Source organism: Lytechinus pictus, chromosome 14 (genome assembly GCF_037042905.1).
Source record: "Lytechinus pictus isolate F3 Inbred chromosome 14, Lp3.0, whole genome shotgun sequence".
Lineage (NCBI taxonomy): Eukaryota > Metazoa > Echinodermata > Echinoidea > Temnopleuroida > Toxopneustidae > Lytechinus > Lytechinus pictus.
In genome coordinates, this window is record NC_087258.1 from 25,690,619 (window position 1) to 25,712,814 (window position 22,196).

Consider the following 22,196-nt stretch of genomic DNA (forward strand, 5'->3'; position numbering starts at 1 on the left):
GCCACGGCATGTTTTCCTTCAGCAAGAAATTTATCACCATTGTGCTGTACTCAACCCAGGTGAGGTGAATGGGTACCCGGCAGGATTAATTCCTTGAATGCACCAAGCGCCTTTAGCAGCTGGAGCTACAGCCAGGGTAATATATAGTGCGCCATTGAATAGGAAACTAGATAAATCGGCGCCTCACAAATGCTATATATTATTATTATTGAACCTTCCAGAACCACAATAACAGTTTGCTTTGAGTGAGTAGAGAAAAGAAAACTTGATTTGGTTATTATCGTGGTATTGGTTTTAGTCTTTACCCATATTTTCCAAAGTTAGAGTTGTTTGCAAGGATATTGTTGAAAAATTTCATACTAAGACGGATATTCTCTTAGTATCAATTACAATTCTTGCCCTGGGTAACTTGCTGACCAAATTAAATTGCACCAATAAAGCAAGCCACTCTTTCAATCCCACCAGGATTTAATCAGTTTGATTAGCTTATCTTTATCATTGCCATTGCAGTACTAATTAATCTATTGCACACTTATTAATTTGATGCTGGTATCGTATCAACAAGTCTAATCAGTATTGTGTGTTCTCAGGAGGGCTGTCTGCACAGCCCGAGGTTTCAAATCAGCGCGCTATTTCTGATCTGGCAAATTATCCCGATCTGAACAATCTCGAGATTATTTGTAATCAAGACACAATTATTGCGCTAGTTCGCCGGATTATTCTCGAGATTGCAATCCCAAGTCAACTTAAGATTATTTGCAAAATAGCACGCTATTTTACGAATTATCCCGCTAATTCGAAGGTGCAGACGCACTTGGGATTATTTATTTCACGGCGTCAGACCATAATGCATCGATGCCTCGCTCAAGCAGGAATCGCTCTTCTTGCGATGGTGGAGACGGGGTTTCTTGAATCTCAAAATTAATCGCGAAGAGGGCCGATCGGGCTATTAAAAATCTCAAGATTGAGCAAACTCAGGCTGGTTCAGCACCGCCTATGGTTGCAGGGATTGTGGTAGTCCTGATTATAATGAAAACAGAGTTAAGTTGCTTGTGATTACTTGTAATATGAATGTATGTCCAAACGGGCGATATATACAGCAATTGTCTTTTTTTCAGAAGATACTTGTACATACTGTAACAATGCAGGAGCTTAATCAACAACCCCCCCCCTTCCTAATTATACAAATTGCACAAAGAAATTCTGAAGAGTATGTTTTATACATTTTTTTGTTTTGCTTTTGAAAAAAGACTTCCATTTAAAAATAGTCTTACACAAAGTTGTGTTCTGTTCCATTGGTAGTTTATTGGTAGAGTAAACACATGCCCTCATATCATGTGCTTGCTGTTCACAAGAAAACCATGTTGTGCCAAATGCCCTACAATATCAAAACAATTGCATTCCTAATCTTTCTTTTTTTTGTTTTACAGGAAAAGAACCTTGTGATCTATGTAGAAGGCAAAGTGCAAGAAGATGAAGATCTTTTAGCCAACAAGGAGTTTTCATCTCTCATGAAGAAATTCAAAACGTTTAAAGAAGGTGAGTAAGCTCTTCCATTTACCTTCCATTTACCGTACAGCCACACCAATGAAACCGAATCCAAACTGACTGATGATAAAAATTCTCAATACTTATTACCTTCCAAGTCTCACTAACCTCCTCAGAGATCGCATTCCATATAAAGTATGGAAGAAGCTAGCACTGGGAAACATTTATAAAAACCACTATGCTGCCCTTGAAAATGCAATTGCTAAAAAATCTTCTCTAAGTCTATGGTCGGGCATGATCCAACGTGATAAGAAGAATTACTACCCAAAACAAGTCTCCAGCCCTCTCCCGAGGGAAGCTATATCCATCAGAGCTCAATTATCCTGCAGTACATACCCAACGAATAGAAGATTATTCTCTCTGAATCAAAGTACCACAAAGTCCTGCAAGTTCTGCCACTCCGGATTGGAAAGTGTTATACATTTTGTTGGAGAATGCCCAGCGTTTAGCACGCACAGGAAAACACTTCTAAACTTAATAAAAGAAGACGAGGAACGGCAGTATTTTTCTGAGCATGTCAATGATCAGGAACCTCAACAATTTACCATTTCCGTCCTGTTTCTACCCAACGTCGAATTAACAGATTCCTCCAAAAACGACCTCAACCTACTTGTTTTAAATTTCTTGCATTAGATTCACCTCTCTCGCTCTACCTTACTCTCACGTCAAAATATTTAACACTAATTATGCAGTATTAATCTGCGGATATCCGATACAGCAGAGGAAGGATACAGAAGGAGATGATATGTCATTGAAAATACTGTAATAGCTTTGATCAGTTTCAGGGTGCTAAATAACTTTTTAGAAGCACCTTCCCGGTTGGGCAAGTAAATGTTTAAATAGTTGGAATATACATGCCCAAAAATATATTTCACTTGCCCGAAAAAAATCCTTGAAAGAAAAGTTTTACCTCTTCAAAAGAAAGTATTGTGTTTTTATAAACCATTGAACTTCTTTTCTCTCTTTTGACATGAACTGATGTACCTGGTTATTGCATGTCTTTTCCAAAGTGATTTTATCTTGCCCGCTATGACCATAACTAGGGTCGATATCATGTAAAAAATATCGACCCTAATTTTGGTCATTCCACTGTGAGAATTTTGCTTTCCCAATTCGGGCAAGTAGTTTTGGTCTTTACTTCAAAACACTTGCCCGACTCTAACTTTTACTTGCTCCGGGCAATCGGGCAAGTGCTTATGTAGCACCCTTAGTTTGTAGTTGGTCTTGATGATGTGACTGAAATGTGCTGCAATAAAGACTGTCAGAAGTCCTACACCAAAGTCTGCATTCAGACTATAACTGGAGACAGTTATTAGAAATCTTGGGCCCATGTTGTATCTGTGCCATTGAGGCAACTACCATGGCAACAGGGCTCAGCAGCCAATCATATAATCAAGGTTTCCATGATAATTGCCATAATGGCAAAGTTACAACAATTGTAACTCTTTATGAAATGGATGTCATCTTGACATCTTTGACTCTCTCTTCTCCACTGAGAATGGCTGATTTTTGACATGGCACTGTGTTATAGTCACTGTTCGCGTAATTTTGTATGCAAACATTTCGGTGAAAATGACTTTGCGCTATCAGGGTCCCATTGCATAAAAGTTACTAATTAATATGTTGATTTTGCCATCCAATGGTAACTACCATGATAACGGTGCTCATCAGCCAATCAAGATCGAGGATTCCTTGGAAGTTACCATTATATGGCAAAGTTACCACGATAGTAACTTTTATGCAACGGGCCCAGTTACTTTAGTCCAAAGAATCTAAGATCGCTCTCTGCTCCAACATTCATCAAGAGCATATATTCTCTCTGACCATTCAAAATAAGATTTGAAGGGGATAGTCACTAGGCACTGTATAGTGCATTGTGTTGACAGAGTCTGAATGTTTTTATTCGGATCACCTCAACAGCTCAGGGCAATAGATGTATTAGGAGGAACTGATATTGACTTTTGTCTGCACCCTGCGAGTAATACTGGAGATGAAGTCAAAGTCCTTTGTTTGGAATCATAACATGGATTGCTTTTCCATACAGTTCTGAGATTGAAATTAGAAATGTGCAGATGTAGAGGTTCATATTAAAAAGAGAGGCATTTATGGCTGAAATTATTGTCTTGGAATTCCAGTTGAACATTTAGAAAATCAAAATGTGTGATTTTTCTTGTCTCTGTCTTTCTGGTATGATTTATATGAACATGTATGTCATCTTCATTATCAAATCTTCTTTGAACTTCAGCATCTAAAAATATTCTCCATTTCAACTTTAACTTCTAGATTGTTTTGTGTTGATTCGGTGACAACCTGAGCGATAGAATGGACTTCAGTACTGTCTTGGTGGAGGCAATATCCTTTTGCTTTTTAAGATTTTTGACATCCTTTTTATCAAATCAAATTTATTTTTTTCACCTAAAAACATACTCCTCTGTATCATAATTAACTTTGACATTGTTTATTGTTTGTGTTACCTAGGTGACGACCTGAGTGATAGGATAGACATCATCATCTGTCTTAGTAGAGAGACTGTCCAGTTGTAAAAATGTTTGATATCTTCATTAATTATTTCAAATCTTCTTTTACCAATTGCGCACCTCAGCACCTGTATCTTAACTTTGTATGTTACCTAGGTGATGACCGAAGAAATAGAATAGTCTTCATTATCTCTGTAGTCCAGATTGGGTGTTGATTGAGGTAAGATACCTCTCCCAAAGCTAACATAGAGGGCCTGACTTCCAAATTCGCTAACCTGGTGCTGATGGTCTTCTGTCTTGGTGGAGATGATGTTCTTTTCTTTGATATACTCATTATCAAACCTAAATCCTCTTATCCATTATGGTCCTCAAAAATATACTTCTATTAACTTTGACCTCATTTGTTATATATGTTACCTAGGTGACGACCTGAGTGATAGGATGGATTCCATCATCTGTCTTTTTTTCTGTCTTGGAGGCGATGTCTTTCTGATTGACAGTTGTTTAATTGTTTGACATCCTTTTTATCATATCAAATTTAATTGACCACCTAAGAGCATATCTGTATCGTAATTAACTTTGACCTTGTTTACTGTTTGTGTTACCTAGGTGACGACCTGAGCGATAGGATAGACTTCATCATCTGTCTTGGTGGGGATGGCACCCTCCTGTGGGCATCTTCATTGTTCCAGGAAGGGAGTGTTCCTCCCGTCATGGCATATCACTTAGGATCCCTCGGATTCCTCACGCCGTTTGAGTTTGAAGATTTCAAAGAATCTGTCAATGTCTTCCTTGAAGGTATGTATTGGTTGCCAATTCAATTCAATGTTTATTTCCAAAGCGTTATTCCCATTACAACATTCACATTTGTATAGGTTCCAATATACGGGAGACTGGAGGTGACAACTCTAAATGAAATTACACAGATTTACTGTGAAATTGTTTTTTTTATATTTTTACAGACATTAACATGTATAATTCCCGACCTACATGTATAATGTCATAATCCGACAGATGGAAAAGATCAATGTAGATTAATTTTGACATTCTGGAGTAATCTTCTCATTATAAAGGATATCCAAGAGGAAAGTTGAAGGAGTATACATGTACATGTATAAGAATCAGCATATAGTTGGTTGGCTGGGCGGTCAGTCCATTGCAAATCTTTTGAATCAAACCACTTTTTCAGTTTTCTCCCAGTGCCAGTGCATCTTGGCACTCACATTGGTCTTATACTTGCAAGACATATTTTTAACGCGTCACAAACTGTGTTGCTGTGGTAACGGCACATAATGGCAATGCCATAAAATATGTGCGTCTGACCCCCTTTATTTGGGTCCTTCCCAAAATTATTTTTCACCGTTTTCCAATTCTGATGAAAATATGTAATATTTTTAAATGATCATGACATGGGCAGTGAAGTAAGAATGGAGGAAATGAATGTTCGACATACAGAAACATCAATGGCTTCATGGAATTGCCCATTAGAATCACATTACTCTTATGTGGACTCAACCTCTTGTACAACCTCCAGGTAATGCAGCTGTCACGTTAAGAAGTCGACTGAAGTGTCTCATCTTTGAAAACTCTGAGATTCCCAATGGCCTTGAAGATAGCAACAACAGTGATTCCCTGAAGCCTGCCAGCAAGAAACCGGATCCACCAAACCTCAAATTCAAATTCCAGGTGAGAACCGGATGTGACCAGTTAAAACCAGTTAAGAGTTTCAGTTATCAAATTTTAACCGTAATTTCTTGTTCTAATTAGCAAGTAACCAGATCCACCAAACTTCAAATTAAAATTCCTGGTGACAAGTATCATGTTATTTCGATTCCGATTGAAAAAACCAGTTGTGACCAGTTATAACCAGTTAAGAGTTCCAGTTATCAAACTTCACATGTTATTAGCCCTTGTTCTTACCAGCAATAAATCAGATCCAACTTACCTCAAATTTAAATTCCAGGTTAGAAAAATGTATTATTTTATGAGGATAATATGGTTTTTATTGCACTGACAAACTTTAGATCAAGTCGTTCAGTTTTGTATAAAAAGACAACTTAACTGGTCTTAACTGGTCACATCTGGTTCTGAACTTCTAACATGTACCTGAATAACCATTTGGGGACCACTGGTTACAACCAGCTAAGACTTCCCATTATCAAACTTCAAGCTTGATAAGTACCTGTTCTAAAGTTTGGTGGTGCGGTGAAACTACATATCCTATGTCCTCTTGTGTAACAACTCGGTGTCTGCTAAGTGTCAAATTCACAGACGAGAGGCTCGTTCAGACGTGCAAAGATGCTCAACTTGCTGTGTGCAAAGTCATTGTGTATGAGGCGTCATAGTAGTGCGCATGCAAGAGACTTTTTGGGGTCACAAGGAAACAGAAAACTGTACCAATTAAAGGGATTGCCAATCGACGACAACAGCTTAAATGTTGTGCAAAATGATTTTTTAGAGTCTGTCCAGATGAACTTGTGACTTATATGTGATGACAGGTGTCAGATTATATTGAAATCATTATGACATTGTATACCATCAGTCGTGACTTGATAATAAAATCACTTTGATGTTATGAGTTTGGACAATATCCTCGTTACATGTAATGCACATCGATTAGTACATGGGGGGGTATTCACCTCACCAAGTGTGAACACTACAGAAAACGTTACTGAGCGATGTCATTCCGTATCTGAACGAGGTCTGGCACTTCGGCCGAGAGTCTTTGTAATGATATCCAAAGCAATTTGGAAGTGGATGGAGATAATGGCCCGTATTCTGAAGTCGGGTTTAACTTAAACTCAGGTTTAAAGTTGTGGTTTAAGTATGGGAGGCCAAAAGTATCAAAAATTTTATTAAGTTGTATGTTTCTTAATATGTTTACTGTGCTCTTTCCTGATTCATCGATCGTGAAGACAATCATCTATTTATACTTTCTAGACAATTATGAATGATTCGAGAGCCAAATGAGCTGAAGTATGATATCTCTACTGTTAGTGATTTATGTAACAATTGGCTATCCATACTTAAACCACAACTTTAAACCTGAGTTTAAGTTAAACCCGACTTCAAAATATGGGCCAATGCGTTTAAGCCTAGCTAAAAACCCAATTTAACCAACCTTGATGACGATTTCCAGGTGATAAAGATTACTGGGTCTATCAGTTTTAAATAAGCCCCATCCTTATTCCCAGGTCCTCCTTATGAAATATGTGTATGATATTGGATGGCTCAGAATGGGCTACCAGAGATATTCCACGAGTTAGGGCCAATAATGCATGAATCATAGATGAGTGCAATATCACAATCTTATTCCTAAACAGTATGTTTTTTCTAATTATGCTTATCTACGTGCAATGTCACTTTAATGCATGAATTTAGATTTTAATGCTCCAAGTCACGTTTCTAAAATTGTGTTTTTTGTATTTTCCAGGCAATGAATGACGTCGTCATCGACAGAGGGCCTTCTCCGTACCTGTCAAACTTGGATCTGTTCATCGATGGTCGACATGTAACAACAGTTCAAGGAGATGGTGAGTATATCTACTTCATACTGAGAAATAATAATAATAATAATTATAAAAGCTGGGTTTTTCAAGCGCTTTTTGCCTGAGGATACAAAGCGCTGCTATTATGACCCCGGCTTTAGCTCGAGCTACCATCACTGGCGCTCAGTGCATTCAAGGAAATAATCCTGCCGGGTACCCATTCACTTCACTTGGGTCGAGTGCAGCACAGTGTGGATAAATTTCTTGCTGAAGGAAAACACGCCATGGCTAGGATTCGAACCCACGACCCTCTGAAAGGCAAGAGTCAGAACCACTAGACCACGACGCGCCCATGTTGGATTCTGTGTCATTGTGGGGCCGAGTCATGTTCAAAATATTCTTTCTAGACTCTAGTGGCGTCCAACTAGTTGGAAATAGGTATCCCGATAGATGGATGTCATAAACGTGAACGCTGTTCTGTCTTGAAGAGAGAGAAATCTCTCTGCACAGATCAGTGGAACGACTGCATAGAGATGTCTTGTGCTCACTGGCGAAAAAAGCTTTAAATAATGGCGATCCCATTCATAGAAAACTACCCTAATTCAGATAAGAAAATGAACCAATTAATATAACATACCTGCAATTTACTATTACAGTAAACTATTGTGCAACAAGCACCAGATATCAATCTTAGAAATGAGAATAAATGACTTGTTTGAAGTCATTGCTTTGTCCTCCATTTGTATTGCTAAATGAAGAGAAAACATGTATAGCAGTATATAATTTTTTTGGAGAGTATTTTGAGAATACATCTTGTGCTATGAAATTGATTTTGATCTGGCACAGTTGCAACAAATATATAGATATATATATATATATATATATATATATATATATATATATACAGTTGAGGCCAAAAGTTTACATACACCCATGGAATGCAGTGAAATTTGTTCACTTGCCAAACATCGTAAAATTTACTTTATCTTCAGAAATATAGATACTACCATGACGAATTTGGTATCAAATGAAAGAGTGTATTAAAGCTCTTTCACATGATTGAGATGCCGTTGGGATTAAAGTATATTTCAGTTAGAATTTTCTTTGAAGAAAAAAATTATTATTCGTGCAAAAGGTATTCTATTGTTATTACATTTTTAAACATCGTTTCATAGAAATATATAAATGTCAAATCTATGATCATTTTCTATAATGATATGTCACCACTGAACAAAAAAAGTGTATTCTGAAATGTTTGTGTTGAGAAGTAACTAGCACATATATGAAATGTTTTTGTCAAGTTTTTATTTTTAATTTGTCTAAAATATGAAGAGTTTTGGGAGAAAAATGACACTTCAATATTTTTCAGCTTCTGATGACAAAGCAATGTGATGAAGGGGCATGACATACTCATTTGTTTGATACCAAATTCGTCATGATAGCACAAATATTTTATAAGATACATTAAATTTTATAATGTTTGGCAAGTGTCAACTTTTCTTTGGATTTCCTGGGTGCATGTAAACTTCTGGCCATGATACACTTATTATTCATTTTAGGGGCACGATAATTGGTAGTGAATTCTGCAGGTATTTTGCAATGAATTGTCATCAATCAAACGCCCAATTGTGATATCCCCTAGCGTATCCTGTATAAATGATAACCCATCAGCATATTGTTATTAGATAAATGCATGGGTGCAGTTCTTTTCCCAGCATTTTATTCTGTATGTTTTATTTCATTTGATGAAAAGGACCATTGTGTTTTTCAACCCTGTGATCAATCAACCAGAAAGGCAAATACACAACAAGGATGATCAGTTATTGTATTCATGACATCCTGGCTTTCAATAGAGAATTTTCTATTAAAGATACATGTAGTTGAACAAAAAGGTTGAAGGGGGCCAAATGTCATTTAAACTAGCTTTTGTTGCCAGAATAGTGTCCTTGTCCATATGGATGTGTAAATGAATTGTGTAATGAATTTAACTTCGTAGGACACGAGTTTATCACAGACTTATGATTTGTATTGTTAGTAAATGTTGACTATATCTTTTGTGAAACTTTGTGTATACATGTAGATATGCTAACTGTTTTACACATGTTTTGTTAAATTGTAATTCTTAATTGTTTTAAATGTTTTTCCCCTAAATGTAAGTTTTTTAAAGTGGTCATTTAAATGTTAACTACATGTAAATGAAACAGTAGCATGTTACTCTGTACATGTACGAGATTCATTTTTTACAAATTGGTTTTATGTCTATGAACAACAATGTTTTTTACAGGCTCGAGTGGACCTACAATGTTTGCTTCTTCTTTTAAGAAAGAATTTTAGCCATAAATTAAGTTGTAGAAATACTTTGAACTACATGACATTCTAGGCCTGAGTAAAAATATTTAAACTGACATTCAACAGACTGCTAACAATTTTTTGTTTCAAATTTTGCTACGATGTATAGTTTAAACTATTTGGGAAATTTTTTCTACCAGAGTCATTTGATACTTTTTTTTAATCACAAACACTTGGATAGTTGTTTTATTGGATTCTGTTTGAAACTAATTTTTAGATTGTTATTCCGAATGACATTTATTTTTAACCATTAAAATTATCATTATCTTTTCTACAGGTTTAATAATCTCCACTCCTACTGGCAGTACAGCCTACGCAGCTGCAGCAGGAGCAGCAATGGTACACCCCAACGTCCCTGCAATACTAATCACCCCCATCTGCCCGCATACACTGTCCTTCAGGCCTATTGTAGTACCTGCTGGAGTTGAACTCAAGGTAATGTACCATTGTCTGAAATAGGGGTGTTGAGAATATTTTGATGTGAGGGAATATCTTAGTATATATTGCGGCCTACCAAGGCGAAGGAATGAATTACAGAAGTGGCCTTTTCTTTCAAAGCGTGGAATGTATCTGTCATCTGCATAGACTTAAGGCGACTTTAATATGTCTTGCCTAACATATCACTAAAAAATATTAGAAGAAATATTATTTTATGTCTTGAGCTTATAACAAATGTGTAAAGCTCTTACATGTAGAGATCTTGTGGTGAATTAAGCCCTACATGAAATTGGAATATCATCATTATTATTATCAATATTTTCAAGTTGGAGAAGCTATGGACTAAATTTTCATTTTTTAATGTATTTTTCCTTTTTTTTAGGTTTCTGTGTCTCCTGATGCAAGACATACAGCCTGGGCTTCATTTGATGGAAGGAATAGACAGGAACTCAAGAAAGGATTCTGGTAAGTTCTATTATGATGGTAATTTTGAACAGGAAAAGAGAAAGAGGGAGAGGGAAAGAGAGAAAGAGATGCAAGACATACAGCCTGTGCTTCATTTGATGGAAGGAATAGACAGGAACTCAAGAAAGGATTCTGGTAAGTTATATTATGATGGTAATTTTGAACAGGAAAAGAGAAAGAGAGAGGGAAAGAGAGAAAGAGAAAGATAGAGAAAAAGAAAGAAAGTGAAAGAGGGGGAGAGAGTGTGTGAAGGAGTCTGTGTTGCCTTGAATTAAGAAAAACATAGTTACATGGTTCCTGTTTCATAAAGACTTGACATATTAACAAGTTCACTATCGACCAATCAAGTTTATCGATTTCAGTAGCTTTGAACGGTTGTTACAACAGTGTTATTATAACAAATTTTATTTATGAAACGGTCCCAGGAAGGTTGTGAATGATATAAAGCTGGCCACTAATTAATTCTTCGATTATATCAACAGAAAGATACAAAATGGTCTTGTTTGTTTTATAAACACACCACGAAGACAGGAAATTGTATAGCCATCCCCCTGGGTAGGATCCGTCAACCAATCAAGGTTATCGCTATTGAAACTTGATTTTGAGAAAACTGTGATGTCAATATTTACTCTATTAAGATTGAATCAATCATGATTGTTAAGGCAAGTCAACTTGGTTAGATAAAGAAGTAGACATCTTTACATGCTCTTCTCTAATATCTGTGTAGTTACAATTGTAATTAACAAGTGGAATAACTGCAATAAGTCTATACCTACATGTATATATAGATGGAGGAGGTATGGTCACGCCAGAGTGACAATAGACCTATTTACTCACAGTTTTGCAGTCATGTACTTTCTAAACAAAGTTTATTCTTCACAACTTGGAAGCTTGAAAGATTGCTTTCCAGTCATAGCATCGAGTAAGTTATGTACATTGCACATGTATGTAAACTTGGGTCCTTTTCATATAGCTGTACATTATAAAGTTAAGACTTAACAAACAACTGTTGAATCTTTCTATTGCTACATGTAAGTGAGATGTCCCAATTTTTTTTCCTATTCTCAACTTTAATAATTGGATTCAGCTTTCTATAATTCTAGCCAAGTCTTGATAAATAATGAACTGTTTTAACTTTAATCTAAAAAGACCAAATTTGAACATTTGCTGATGGGTATACATTACAATTTATTGACGATCTGATTTAGCACAAGAAAGGATCACCAGTTGTACCTAAAGTCATTCAGAACTTACAAACAGTTTTGTGAAACACCACCTGGGTATTGTAGTTTCTTTATTACTCACAAGTTTGATAGATACCTTGGTGCATGTGAATGGCTGTGGAGCAAAGAGGCCTATTTGATCTGACAATATAAATCTTTTTTTTTTAATCCCCAGCTTGAGGATCACAACATCTGTATACCCTGTGGCCTCAGTATGCAGTATAGATCAGATCTGTGATTGGTTTGACAGTCTGGTAGAGTGCCTCCATTGGAACGCAAGACAAACACAGAAGTCATTTAGACAAAAAGACAAGGACAGGACGTCCAACAACAACAACAACAAACAGAACGGCAGCGGCTCCAGCAGCCCGGACCTAGAATCGTAATAGATCTGTCAATCATCAAACAACAGCATAAGAAACGGCGATGGTTCCAGCTGCTTTTAACTAAAGTCGTAAATGATCCGTCAATCAACCTCCAGTTTTCTACTTTTCACTTGACTTTTAAGGACCTACTTTGGCCGTGAGTGTCGGGGAGTAAGTTTATGTCATGTAATGGCAGGATCGGATCTGCGCCAACCAAGAATAGAATTCTGTACTTATTCTTTACCATGAAGGACCCTCTTTGGCCGTATATGTAAGTGGGAGGGAGTAAGTTTGCAACCATGTAATGGCCACATCAGATCTACACCAAGCCCCCAAGCAAGGATAGACATATTTCTAATTTGTAATTTTTCTTTACCACGAAGGACCTACTTCGGCCTTGATTGAAGCGAATGAAGACAGTCCAGATTGTGAAAATACAGATGTAACTTCAATTTTTACTCCTTTATATTTTATGCATTTTTTTTCATGAATGCAAAATTTCCCCTTGAGACTGTGTACTTTTGCCCTGGTTTGAATGAATGGGGAGTATGCCTAGAAGATGTAATTGCAGGTTCACAACTGCATGAAACTTACCAGGAGATCACTTTTAAGAAAACCCTTGAATGTGAATGAAGGAGAAGGTACATGTTGGACTTTGTTACGGAATCAGGATCAGTGTAGGCTATTGTTTCTGCAAATGGATTTCCAGGAATCTACTTATGCTCTGTGCAGTAAAGAGATGCATCTTTTCTCCATGGTAACAAAATCAGTGAGCATTGGATAATACCAATAGTTGCAATAAAACTTCAGAGTTGAATATCAGCACCTGGCAGGATGAGTCAACAAAAGGAGTCAAAAGGCAGAATCAATCAAGGCAAGCAAAGGTTGACTTGGTGCTTGTTCTCACAAGACCTAGGGATTGGCAGATGGGTTTTTCTTGGAGCACCCTGTAGTAACTCACCATTAAGAATGTCTTCATCAGCGATTGTCACTATATTGTTCAAGAATGGAAGGTATGCAAGGATCGTGCGTCAGAATTTTCAGTGTTTCCACAAGGTAGAGTCATTTCAAGTGCTCAGAAGATAGAGATTTGCAGATATTTTTTTGGAAGCACCTTGTAATAACTCACCATATAAGAATGTCCTTTTCAGTGATTGTACCTATATTGGTCAAGAATGGAAGGTAACAAGGGGAGAAGGATTTCATAGCACTTTAACGAGTTCTTGCCTCTCTCGTTCAAAATTATGTGACTCTCACACCGACAACACCAAAATTCGACGAAGCTGATACCATAATTTTGATGTTGAAAAAAATGATCGAAATCACATTGGAAGCTCAACACCTAGTGAGGTTTGTCTGAGGACCGTCTTTAACTTAGTCTGGTGCTGTGCTGATGTAGACGTCAACTCAACACCAAAAGATCAACACCGAACCTGTAATCACCCATTATGAATCTAACAGTGTAATTTAGGGTTCCTCTTCATGGCAAGAATTTAAAAGAGAGGGAGAAAGAAAAGGTTCTTTTAATAGCTGTAGCCTTCCATTTATTATGTTGTAGGGAAACAAATATTTACACGGGGGCTTCGGGTGATTTTGCCACCGAAATGCACAAAAGAGCCGTGGAAAAAAGAATAAAAAATAGCTCAGAAATTCCCTTTCACTGCAATGTTAAGCTTATCCAATGTTGGAGAGTTAGGCAATCAGTTGTGAAAAGTAGCCCCCAAATTAAAAAAGTATATATATATATATGCCTACATCCAACGAAAGGGCGAAGTCTATGAATGGGTTTATTCCATCATAATACACATTTAGACGTTAAAGACGAAGGTAGAGGGCATTAAGGCGCATTACGAACATTGAAAGAAGACGAAAAAATTCGCCTTAAACACAGATGTAGAGAAATATATATTTGCCTGTTACCCTGTGACGCAGTTCATCAGTGAAAGAACCAATTAAATGCCAAAAATTCAAATAAAAGACCTCACGATGATACTTACAGTGTGTGTGTGATTGATTGGTTAAATGACAGTGGAAGTTTATAATTGGTAAATGTTTTTAGTGTCCATTTGGAACACATGACCATGGAGAAAAGGTGTGCCAACTTGCTAAATTAAGAGGTTCACAATACATTCCAGATATTGTCTGTGAGAAGGTTTTTTTTTTTTCTGGACATCACTATAATACCTGAATTTTGCCCTTTCTACTTTTGTTTGAACAGGAATGTGATGTCTTTTCAACCTCACGGTGAAATGTTTTTAACCAAGAATTGTTTTATTTTTCAATTTTCTTCTGCTCTCTGTTATTTTCTAAACCCAGTTTTGACATGACATCTTAATGTAAAACGACATATACATTCATACAAGTTGTTTGAATGAAAGTAACATTTCTGGAAAGTTATTTTGATATTTGCCTCATATTTCTTGAAATATTTTTGTAGATTGGAAACTGTAATGGACTTTGATGATTTAATTAATGATTAATACTAAGTGAGACTGGGTGCTAGACACAATCAGTATGCAAATGGATGTAATCGTTTTCCAAAATAAAGTACCTGTCTCGTATTCTGTGACTATCAGCGCTATAATGCACAAAGTTTATGGATCAAGTTTCTATAAATTGTTCTTTTGTATGTTTTAAGTTGAAACTCATGTACTTGTATTTTAGGTGTGAAATGTACACTAGCTAATAGTAATGTACGGAAGTAAATGGTGTGGGTATTTAATTTTCTTATTCCTTTTAGAATCTGTCAAGTTAAAGTCATCGCATTTTTACCTTCTTTGTCAAAATGATTGTTTTTTAATAATTTTAGGACGCAATTTGTTGTGATGTATGAATTTATCGCATTTGTTCATATGTGAATTTGCAATAATATTTTTCTTTTCTGAATTTCTTATGCACATTACCTACTGTATGTCATATCTTTTTTTTAAGGTTAGGATTCCACTGGGCTGTCGCCAGTTTGCACCAGTTCGCGCCATTGCAAAGCAGCTGTGGCACCTAGTTTCACAAAAAAAGGTGCCTAGTGGCGTCCAGTAGCTCAAACTGCCGCGTGGTGGCGCTTAACAGCCCCAAAATTTGAATTTGGCGCAATTTTTTTTTTTTTTTACAAAGTTTTATAATATAAAAAATAATTATTTTGAATTCTGAAGGCAGTTTTGGTATTTCCTTTTTCTTTTGATTATAATTTCTGAATCTGTGGCTGTATCTGCCATTGTTGGGTGGGGTTTCACATTGAAGCTGATTGTAATGTAATGCACAAATTTAAGAATAAGTGGAATATACCATTTACTGATACTGGGGAAGTACCTGTACATGTACCTCGTCGTGATCATCTAGAAGTTTGTGTTCCATTTGAAATGTCATTCTTGCAAATATAAACTCAAGTGCAATGGCCATTGTAAAGAAAGGATAATAATCTTGCTTGCTCCTCTGACGACGTACATGTACCTACATGTACCACTAGATCTGTACTCCTTTCTGCGTAGTCTGTGCTTATCAAAAAGAAAGATAATCAAAAGAATCGATGAATTTGATTTCATCGTCAACATGGCAACTTTGTTTCTCTTTTGAGTTTCATGCCATTTTGGTTGTCGGGTCTGTGCAAGCTTGTTTCTTAATTTGTGTTGATGTTGATGCAGAACAATAATGTATCCATGAATTGCGTATGTGTTATGCAAGTGCAAGTCACGATTTTTAGGGCATTATTGCATTTAGACATTGATGCATGCAAGTCAAAAACTATTGCGAACTATTAGTGAGGAAAGCATTGCTCTTGCATTTTCTTTAAATTTTATTTTTTAAATCAAAGCATGTTTATTCAGGATAACAAGAATCATAGAAACTGTTTTACCATTTGGTCCTTTACAGTTCAAAATCATCAAATAAATACAATACAAATTGATTAAAAACAATAGCAGAGATATAAAACAAGTATGAATATACCCATAAGGATGAAATTATCAAAAGCGGTCGCTAAAGGAGTTGATCTGTTGTCTCACGTTAAAACAAATTGTCATTGCGACGTTTCGACTGCACCTGCTAGTGTTTGTCAGTATGCTTTATCGTGAGACAACAGGGGCCTGTCTTACAAAGAGTTGCGATTGATCCGATCAATTGCAACTATGGAAAGCCAGCAAAGTCAACATATGAAATGCATGTTTGTTCAAAAATTGCTCTAGATATGAATGTATATCCATAAAGTCATTGATTTCTTGACAGTTTGATGCGTTTTCCTTTGTTTACAAAGGACATTTTGCAAATTTCCTGTAGAAAAAATTATGACACTGATGGATTTCCATTGAGTTATGATTGATCAATGGATCAATCATAACTCTTTGTAAGACGGGGGCCTGATCAACTCCTTAAGCGATTTCTACTACCATGATGACCAACATCTTCCCTCCCATCAAAAGCAATGTTGCCTATTTCCGGAGTTAATATTTTGTTTTGTTTATCGTGGAAATGTGGAGCTAAGTTCTTCACGAGTTTAGAGTACATTTACATGCTTTTAGTTCAATATTTCAGTTCAATATTTATGTATTTTGAAAAAAGATTTAGTATTACTCAAAGCCTGACATTTTCATTAGCAAAATGGCCTTACATGTATTGTAGTGGAGACTAATTAAACTATATAGTGGTGTATCATTTATTATATGTATGCTCTTGTAAACAAATGCAAAATATATTGAATGAATATGTCAAAAATTATGATTAATTTCATTTCACAGGGTACAACGTACTTGTGATCGGTCATTTTCTTTGTCATTGCAAATTTATATGTCAGTATATCCTATTATCTATTTATTTGTGCATATTATTTTCTAACAACTTTTTTTGATGTCACAGTGGGACCAATGGACATGTATTTGACAGTTTAAGATGAATTGGCAATTTTGATTTTGTATATTTCTTGAGTGCTAGACAGCACACTTTGATAGAAATAGAATTTTGAATGTAATGTGTTGAGATTAATTTGATTTTTTGTCGTCATAAACGAGACTTGCAATGTTGAGAAATTGATCGAAGAAGCTACTGTAGATCATGAGGTGGATGATAAGTAATTGTCTGTCTGGGAGCTTTCAAAATGATTGAAGTAAAAAAAAAAACATTGATATCTTTGTAAGTGCAAGTGAGCTGTGATCAGTACTGCACACAGAAATGAATATGTAGGACTTTATGCGAAAATAGCTTCAACTGTTTTTTTTTTAATGTTTCTAAGTATTAAGAGCAAGTCATCTCTCTAGTTCTACATGTACATGTTGATAATATTTTTACAGTACTATAATAGGCAGAAGCCAGCTAAATCTTTAAATTGCGAGAAATTAGAGAAGTATTAGTGCTCATGAGCTGAACTATATTTTAAAAAACATACTTTTGCACTAGTTCTATCGCCCTTTAGAAAGTGGCTTTATAATTCATTATCCATGGGAAATAAAATGGTGAATGGCTACACAAATTTAGACATAAAATGCACTTAGCAAATTTGATATGATTTATTCTTGTAGTTTTTATGTCATTTTATAATTTTATTCAGGTGTAATGTTTGTTAATGCAGATTATACCCATCCAGGACACCCCCTTATTCCCTGGATAATGATTTTTTTTTTCACGTTGCTTAAGTTCTTAATAAACATTATTGTCTCCATACATTAAGAATATAAATGCTGTATAAGGACACTGACAAGAAGCTAAGTTCTTGATAAACATTATTGTCTCCATACATTAAGAATATAAATGCAGCTGTATAAGGACACTGGCAAGAAGCTTTTGTCATGTCAAATAACAAAATAATTTACGATTATTGAATCTTTCACAATATTGCCAATTTGAAAGATTTTCGTTTGTCAGATTTCCTGCATCAAACCAACAGAAAAAAATGGACGTAGTACAGTTTTGCCTTCATTTCTTCATTTTTACATTATTGGTATATTTATCTGCCATAATTTTTATTTATTTTTATTTTGCCCAAATATCAACAATTAATGAAAGTTGTATTTTGGTAAACAGGAAATTGGAATGCCTACAGTAGTATTTCTCCCAAAGACTACTTTGAAGACAAATAACCTTACCTGCCAAGGGTTCCTTTAAAATATGAATAGGGTGTATTCCTGTTTTGGGGGGAAAGATTATTACCATTTTAACTTGTGTTCCTATTTGTTTGGGGGTTTTGTGTGTGTAGTATTGAATGGTCCTATTTCTTGAAATTTCTTCATAGTTTTCTCTATATTTGTTACTGTTTGGGTTGGCAGGTATGAAATATAGTTTATAAATATCAAACTGATATTTTCTTTGCTTTACCTACCAACTAGGAGAAATTCTAGGATTGTTGTGTATATGTCAAGGTTGAAATTTATCACTTTACTTAATATCTGGACATAGTCGTGTTCATCCGCTTTATAGAAAATTATGTATCTTGGTTTATCTTTTATCAGGTTTCCATAATAGATTAAGTATTTTGTTAAATTTCACTCATGTACATGTAAATCACTGTTTAGCAACCCCATGTTTATCAACTCTTAATATGACAAATGTAATTTCTTTTTATGTCATTCAGTGATAGTTGCAATGTCATCTCTCATTCTAAGATACAAGATAAAAAAATGAAATATCATTTAACCATTATGATGCATTTATCACAAAATTAGATATTACCGAGCTTTTGAAATGACAATGGAAGGCTAAGAGGATATCAGGGCCCCTTCTTACAAAGAGTTACGATTGATGCAATTATCAATCGTAACTCTATGGAAATCCATCAGTGTCATAATTTTTTTTCTACAGGAAATTTGCACAATGTCCTTTGTTAACAAAGAGAAGCACAGCAAATTTTCAAGAAAACGATGAATATACATAGAAAATATTTTGAACAAACATGCATAATAGATGTTGACGTTGCTGGCCATCCATAGTTGTGATTGATCGGATCAATCGCAACTCTTTGTTAAACGGGGCCCTGATGTCGATAAAAACTGCTTGCTCAGTACTGGGTCCGGTAGCATAAAAGCTTAGCAATTGATTCTGGAGTTGATATCAACAATTGATTGCATTATTATGCATGATCAATCATGAAAGACAGCTGTACAATCAATTCCAAAGCTTTATGTGAAAGGGTCCTGAGGAAATTACGGACCAAGCATGTGTACATTAATTTTTATCTATCCTGGATGACCTTCAGTGCGTTTTCAAAAAAGGTCTCTATTGTGACACACTACGCAGATTTAAATTTTTTCTCCTACATTGTAATAATTAATTTACGTAGTTTCAGTCGCTTTTGTCTGATAAGAAAATTTGCTTGTAATTCCATCAACGTTGTACTGTGTCATTTGAAAAATCTGTGTTGCTTAAATCGAGGATAGTATGTACTCACATATATTGATCAATTATGATGGGTCATTTTTTCGTTTTATTATTATGCAATTTGTGAATAATGAGAAAGAGAGAGAAAAAAATTCAAGTCTTTCCTATTTGTAAGATTTTGATAGAAATTGAAATGTACAGCAGAAGAAATGTTAATATTTGTATATATTCAAAGGGCAGAGATTTTTTAAAAGAACAAATACAGACTAAAATAATAGAAATGCATAAGATACCTGAGTGTCAAGTGTTTTTATTTTGAGTACTACTATGTATTCTTCACCATTTTCATAAAGTTGCCGTTTTGTTGACAAAGAATTAACCCTTTATTATAATTACATACAGTTAAGGCAAGAAGTTTACATACACCCAGGAAATTCAAAGAAAAGTTGACCCTGTTGAAACATAAAATTGACTGTATCCTATAAAATATTTGTGCTATCATGACGAATTTGATATCAAACAAATGAGTATGATGCCCCTTCATCACATTGCTTTGTCATCAGGAGCTGAAAATCATTTAGATGTCATTTTTCCCCCAAATCTTTATATTTTAGACAAATTTAAAATAAAAACTTGTCAAAAGCATTTCATATTTGTGCTCGGTACTCCTTAACACAAACATTTCAGACGACACTTTATTCAGGAGTGACATATGATAACAAATATAAATCATTTGACATATGTTTCTATGAAACGATGATTGAAAATATAATAACAGACAAAAGAATACATTTGGCACGAATATTACTTTTTTCTTCTAAGAAAATTCCACCTGAACTATATTTTAATCCCAACGGCATCCCAATCATGTGAAAGAGCTCTTTAATTTGATACCATACAAATTCGTCATGGTAGTATTTATATTTCTGAAGATATAAACCCCTCAAATAAAAGTTTGGAAATCTGAGTTTGGCCATTAATTTCTCCCAATTTTACACAATACATATATGATATTGATATTCAAAAGATCATTTAATTATCTTTAAAATGATACCATGCTTGTTATGATCATGCCATCACAAAAAGAGCAGGCTACAAAAGTGTTGGATGAGGTCTGAATTGAAAAGCTGCATAACGAGCAGAAATAGTCATGAAGGGTCAATAAAGAACCTGATTCTTTTGTGTGTCAATAGAGATGAAAATCCATTCAAATCAAGCCCCTGCTTCTGCTAATGTTTTTGTTTTGGTTTATGTAGTGATGGTTATGTGAGATAACATGGTTTGAAATACCCATGCATGTTTGTTACGTGTTTGCTTGTGTTGATGTTAAGGTGCATGAAAACAAAAGAAACCGCTGAGGAACTCACTCATCACCACGGGGGTAAAAAACAGTGACTCAATATTGTGTCATTTTGCAACTTTGAACTTTGACCTTGTCCCACATTTCAAGGCACTGCACCTCCATGTGAACCATAATCATATAATGTAGGGTATCATTAAAAATCAAATGATCTATTCATTGGTATCAATCACACATTAAAGGACAAGTCCACCCCAACAAAAAGCTGATTTGAATAGAAAGAGAAAAATCAAACAAGCATGACACTGAAAATTTCATCAAAATCGGATGTAAAATAAGAAAGTTATAATATTTTGAAGTTTCGCTTACTTTCTCAAACTAGTTATATGCACATCCTGTTTGGTATGCAAATGAGGGGACCGATGACATCACCCACTCACTATTTCTTTTGTATTTTATTATATGAAATATGAAATATTTTGATTTTCTTGTCATTGTCATGAGAAACAAAGTTTCATTCCTCCCTGAACACGTGGTATTCCATTATTTTAACATTTTGTGTTAAAAAACCTACTCCTCTTTTCGTAAAGAGTAGGGAAGTTATCCCGGGGAAGTAGTTAACGTATTAATTTATTACTGATAATCACTTATTTATAATCCTGTTCCTTTGTAAAGTTGCATTAGGGTAATTTGTACTGTATTATAGTAACCTTTCCAGATTAACTGTCCGACACGTATATGACACGCATGTGTTGATAGTGTCGTTAATTTTGTTATCAATCAATCAATTAACATTTTGTGGTTCCAGCAAGGGGTTCCTAATTTTCAAATTCGTAAAAAATTGAAATATTGTATAATTCAAACAATAAAAAACAAGAGAAATAGTGAGTGAGTGACATCACCAACTCTCTCATTTGCATATCACTGAGTTGAACATAGATCTGTTTTGTGGAAAATAAGCGAAACTTTAAAATGTCATAAATTCCTTATTTTACATCCAATTTTGATGAAGTTTTCAGCGTTGTTCATGTTTGATTTTTCTCTATTTATTCAAATAAACTTTTTTCGGGGGTGGACTTGACCTTTAATATTCACTAAAACTGAGGAGGGATTATTGATACAATTCAGATTTCCAAAATTTTTTGAGGAGTTTAGTAAATTCTACAATGTTTGGCAAGCAAACAAATTTCACTGAATTCCATGGGTGTATGTAAACTTTTGGCCTCAACTGTAAGGATCAGTTGTGA

The 22,196-nt window shown here is 35.2% G+C and overlaps 1 protein-coding gene across 16 annotated transcripts in view; it reads left to right on the top strand.

Moving 5' to 3' along the window:
- LOC129276409 (NAD kinase-like) overlaps positions 1 to 19,939 on the top strand; it is a 38,190-nt gene extending 18,251 nt beyond the window's left edge. For all 16 annotated transcript variants that reach the window (XM_064109250.1, XM_064109257.1, XM_064109248.1 and 13 more), the window contains 7 exons: positions 1,431 to 1,539; positions 4,635 to 4,823; positions 5,560 to 5,711; positions 7,459 to 7,558; positions 10,140 to 10,297; positions 10,683 to 10,765; positions 12,164 to 19,939. In XM_064109250.1, coding sequence (XP_063965320.1) covers positions 1,431 to 1,539; positions 4,635 to 4,823; positions 5,560 to 5,711; positions 7,459 to 7,558; positions 10,140 to 10,297; positions 10,683 to 10,765; positions 12,164 to 12,374 — 1,002 coding nt within the window. In that variant the 3' untranslated portion in view covers positions 12,375 to 19,939. The remainder of the gene's footprint in view (positions 1 to 1,430; positions 1,540 to 4,634; positions 4,824 to 5,559; positions 5,712 to 7,458; positions 7,559 to 10,139; positions 10,298 to 10,682; positions 10,766 to 12,163) is intronic.
- Positions 19,940 to 22,196: the final 2,257 nt, after the last annotated feature.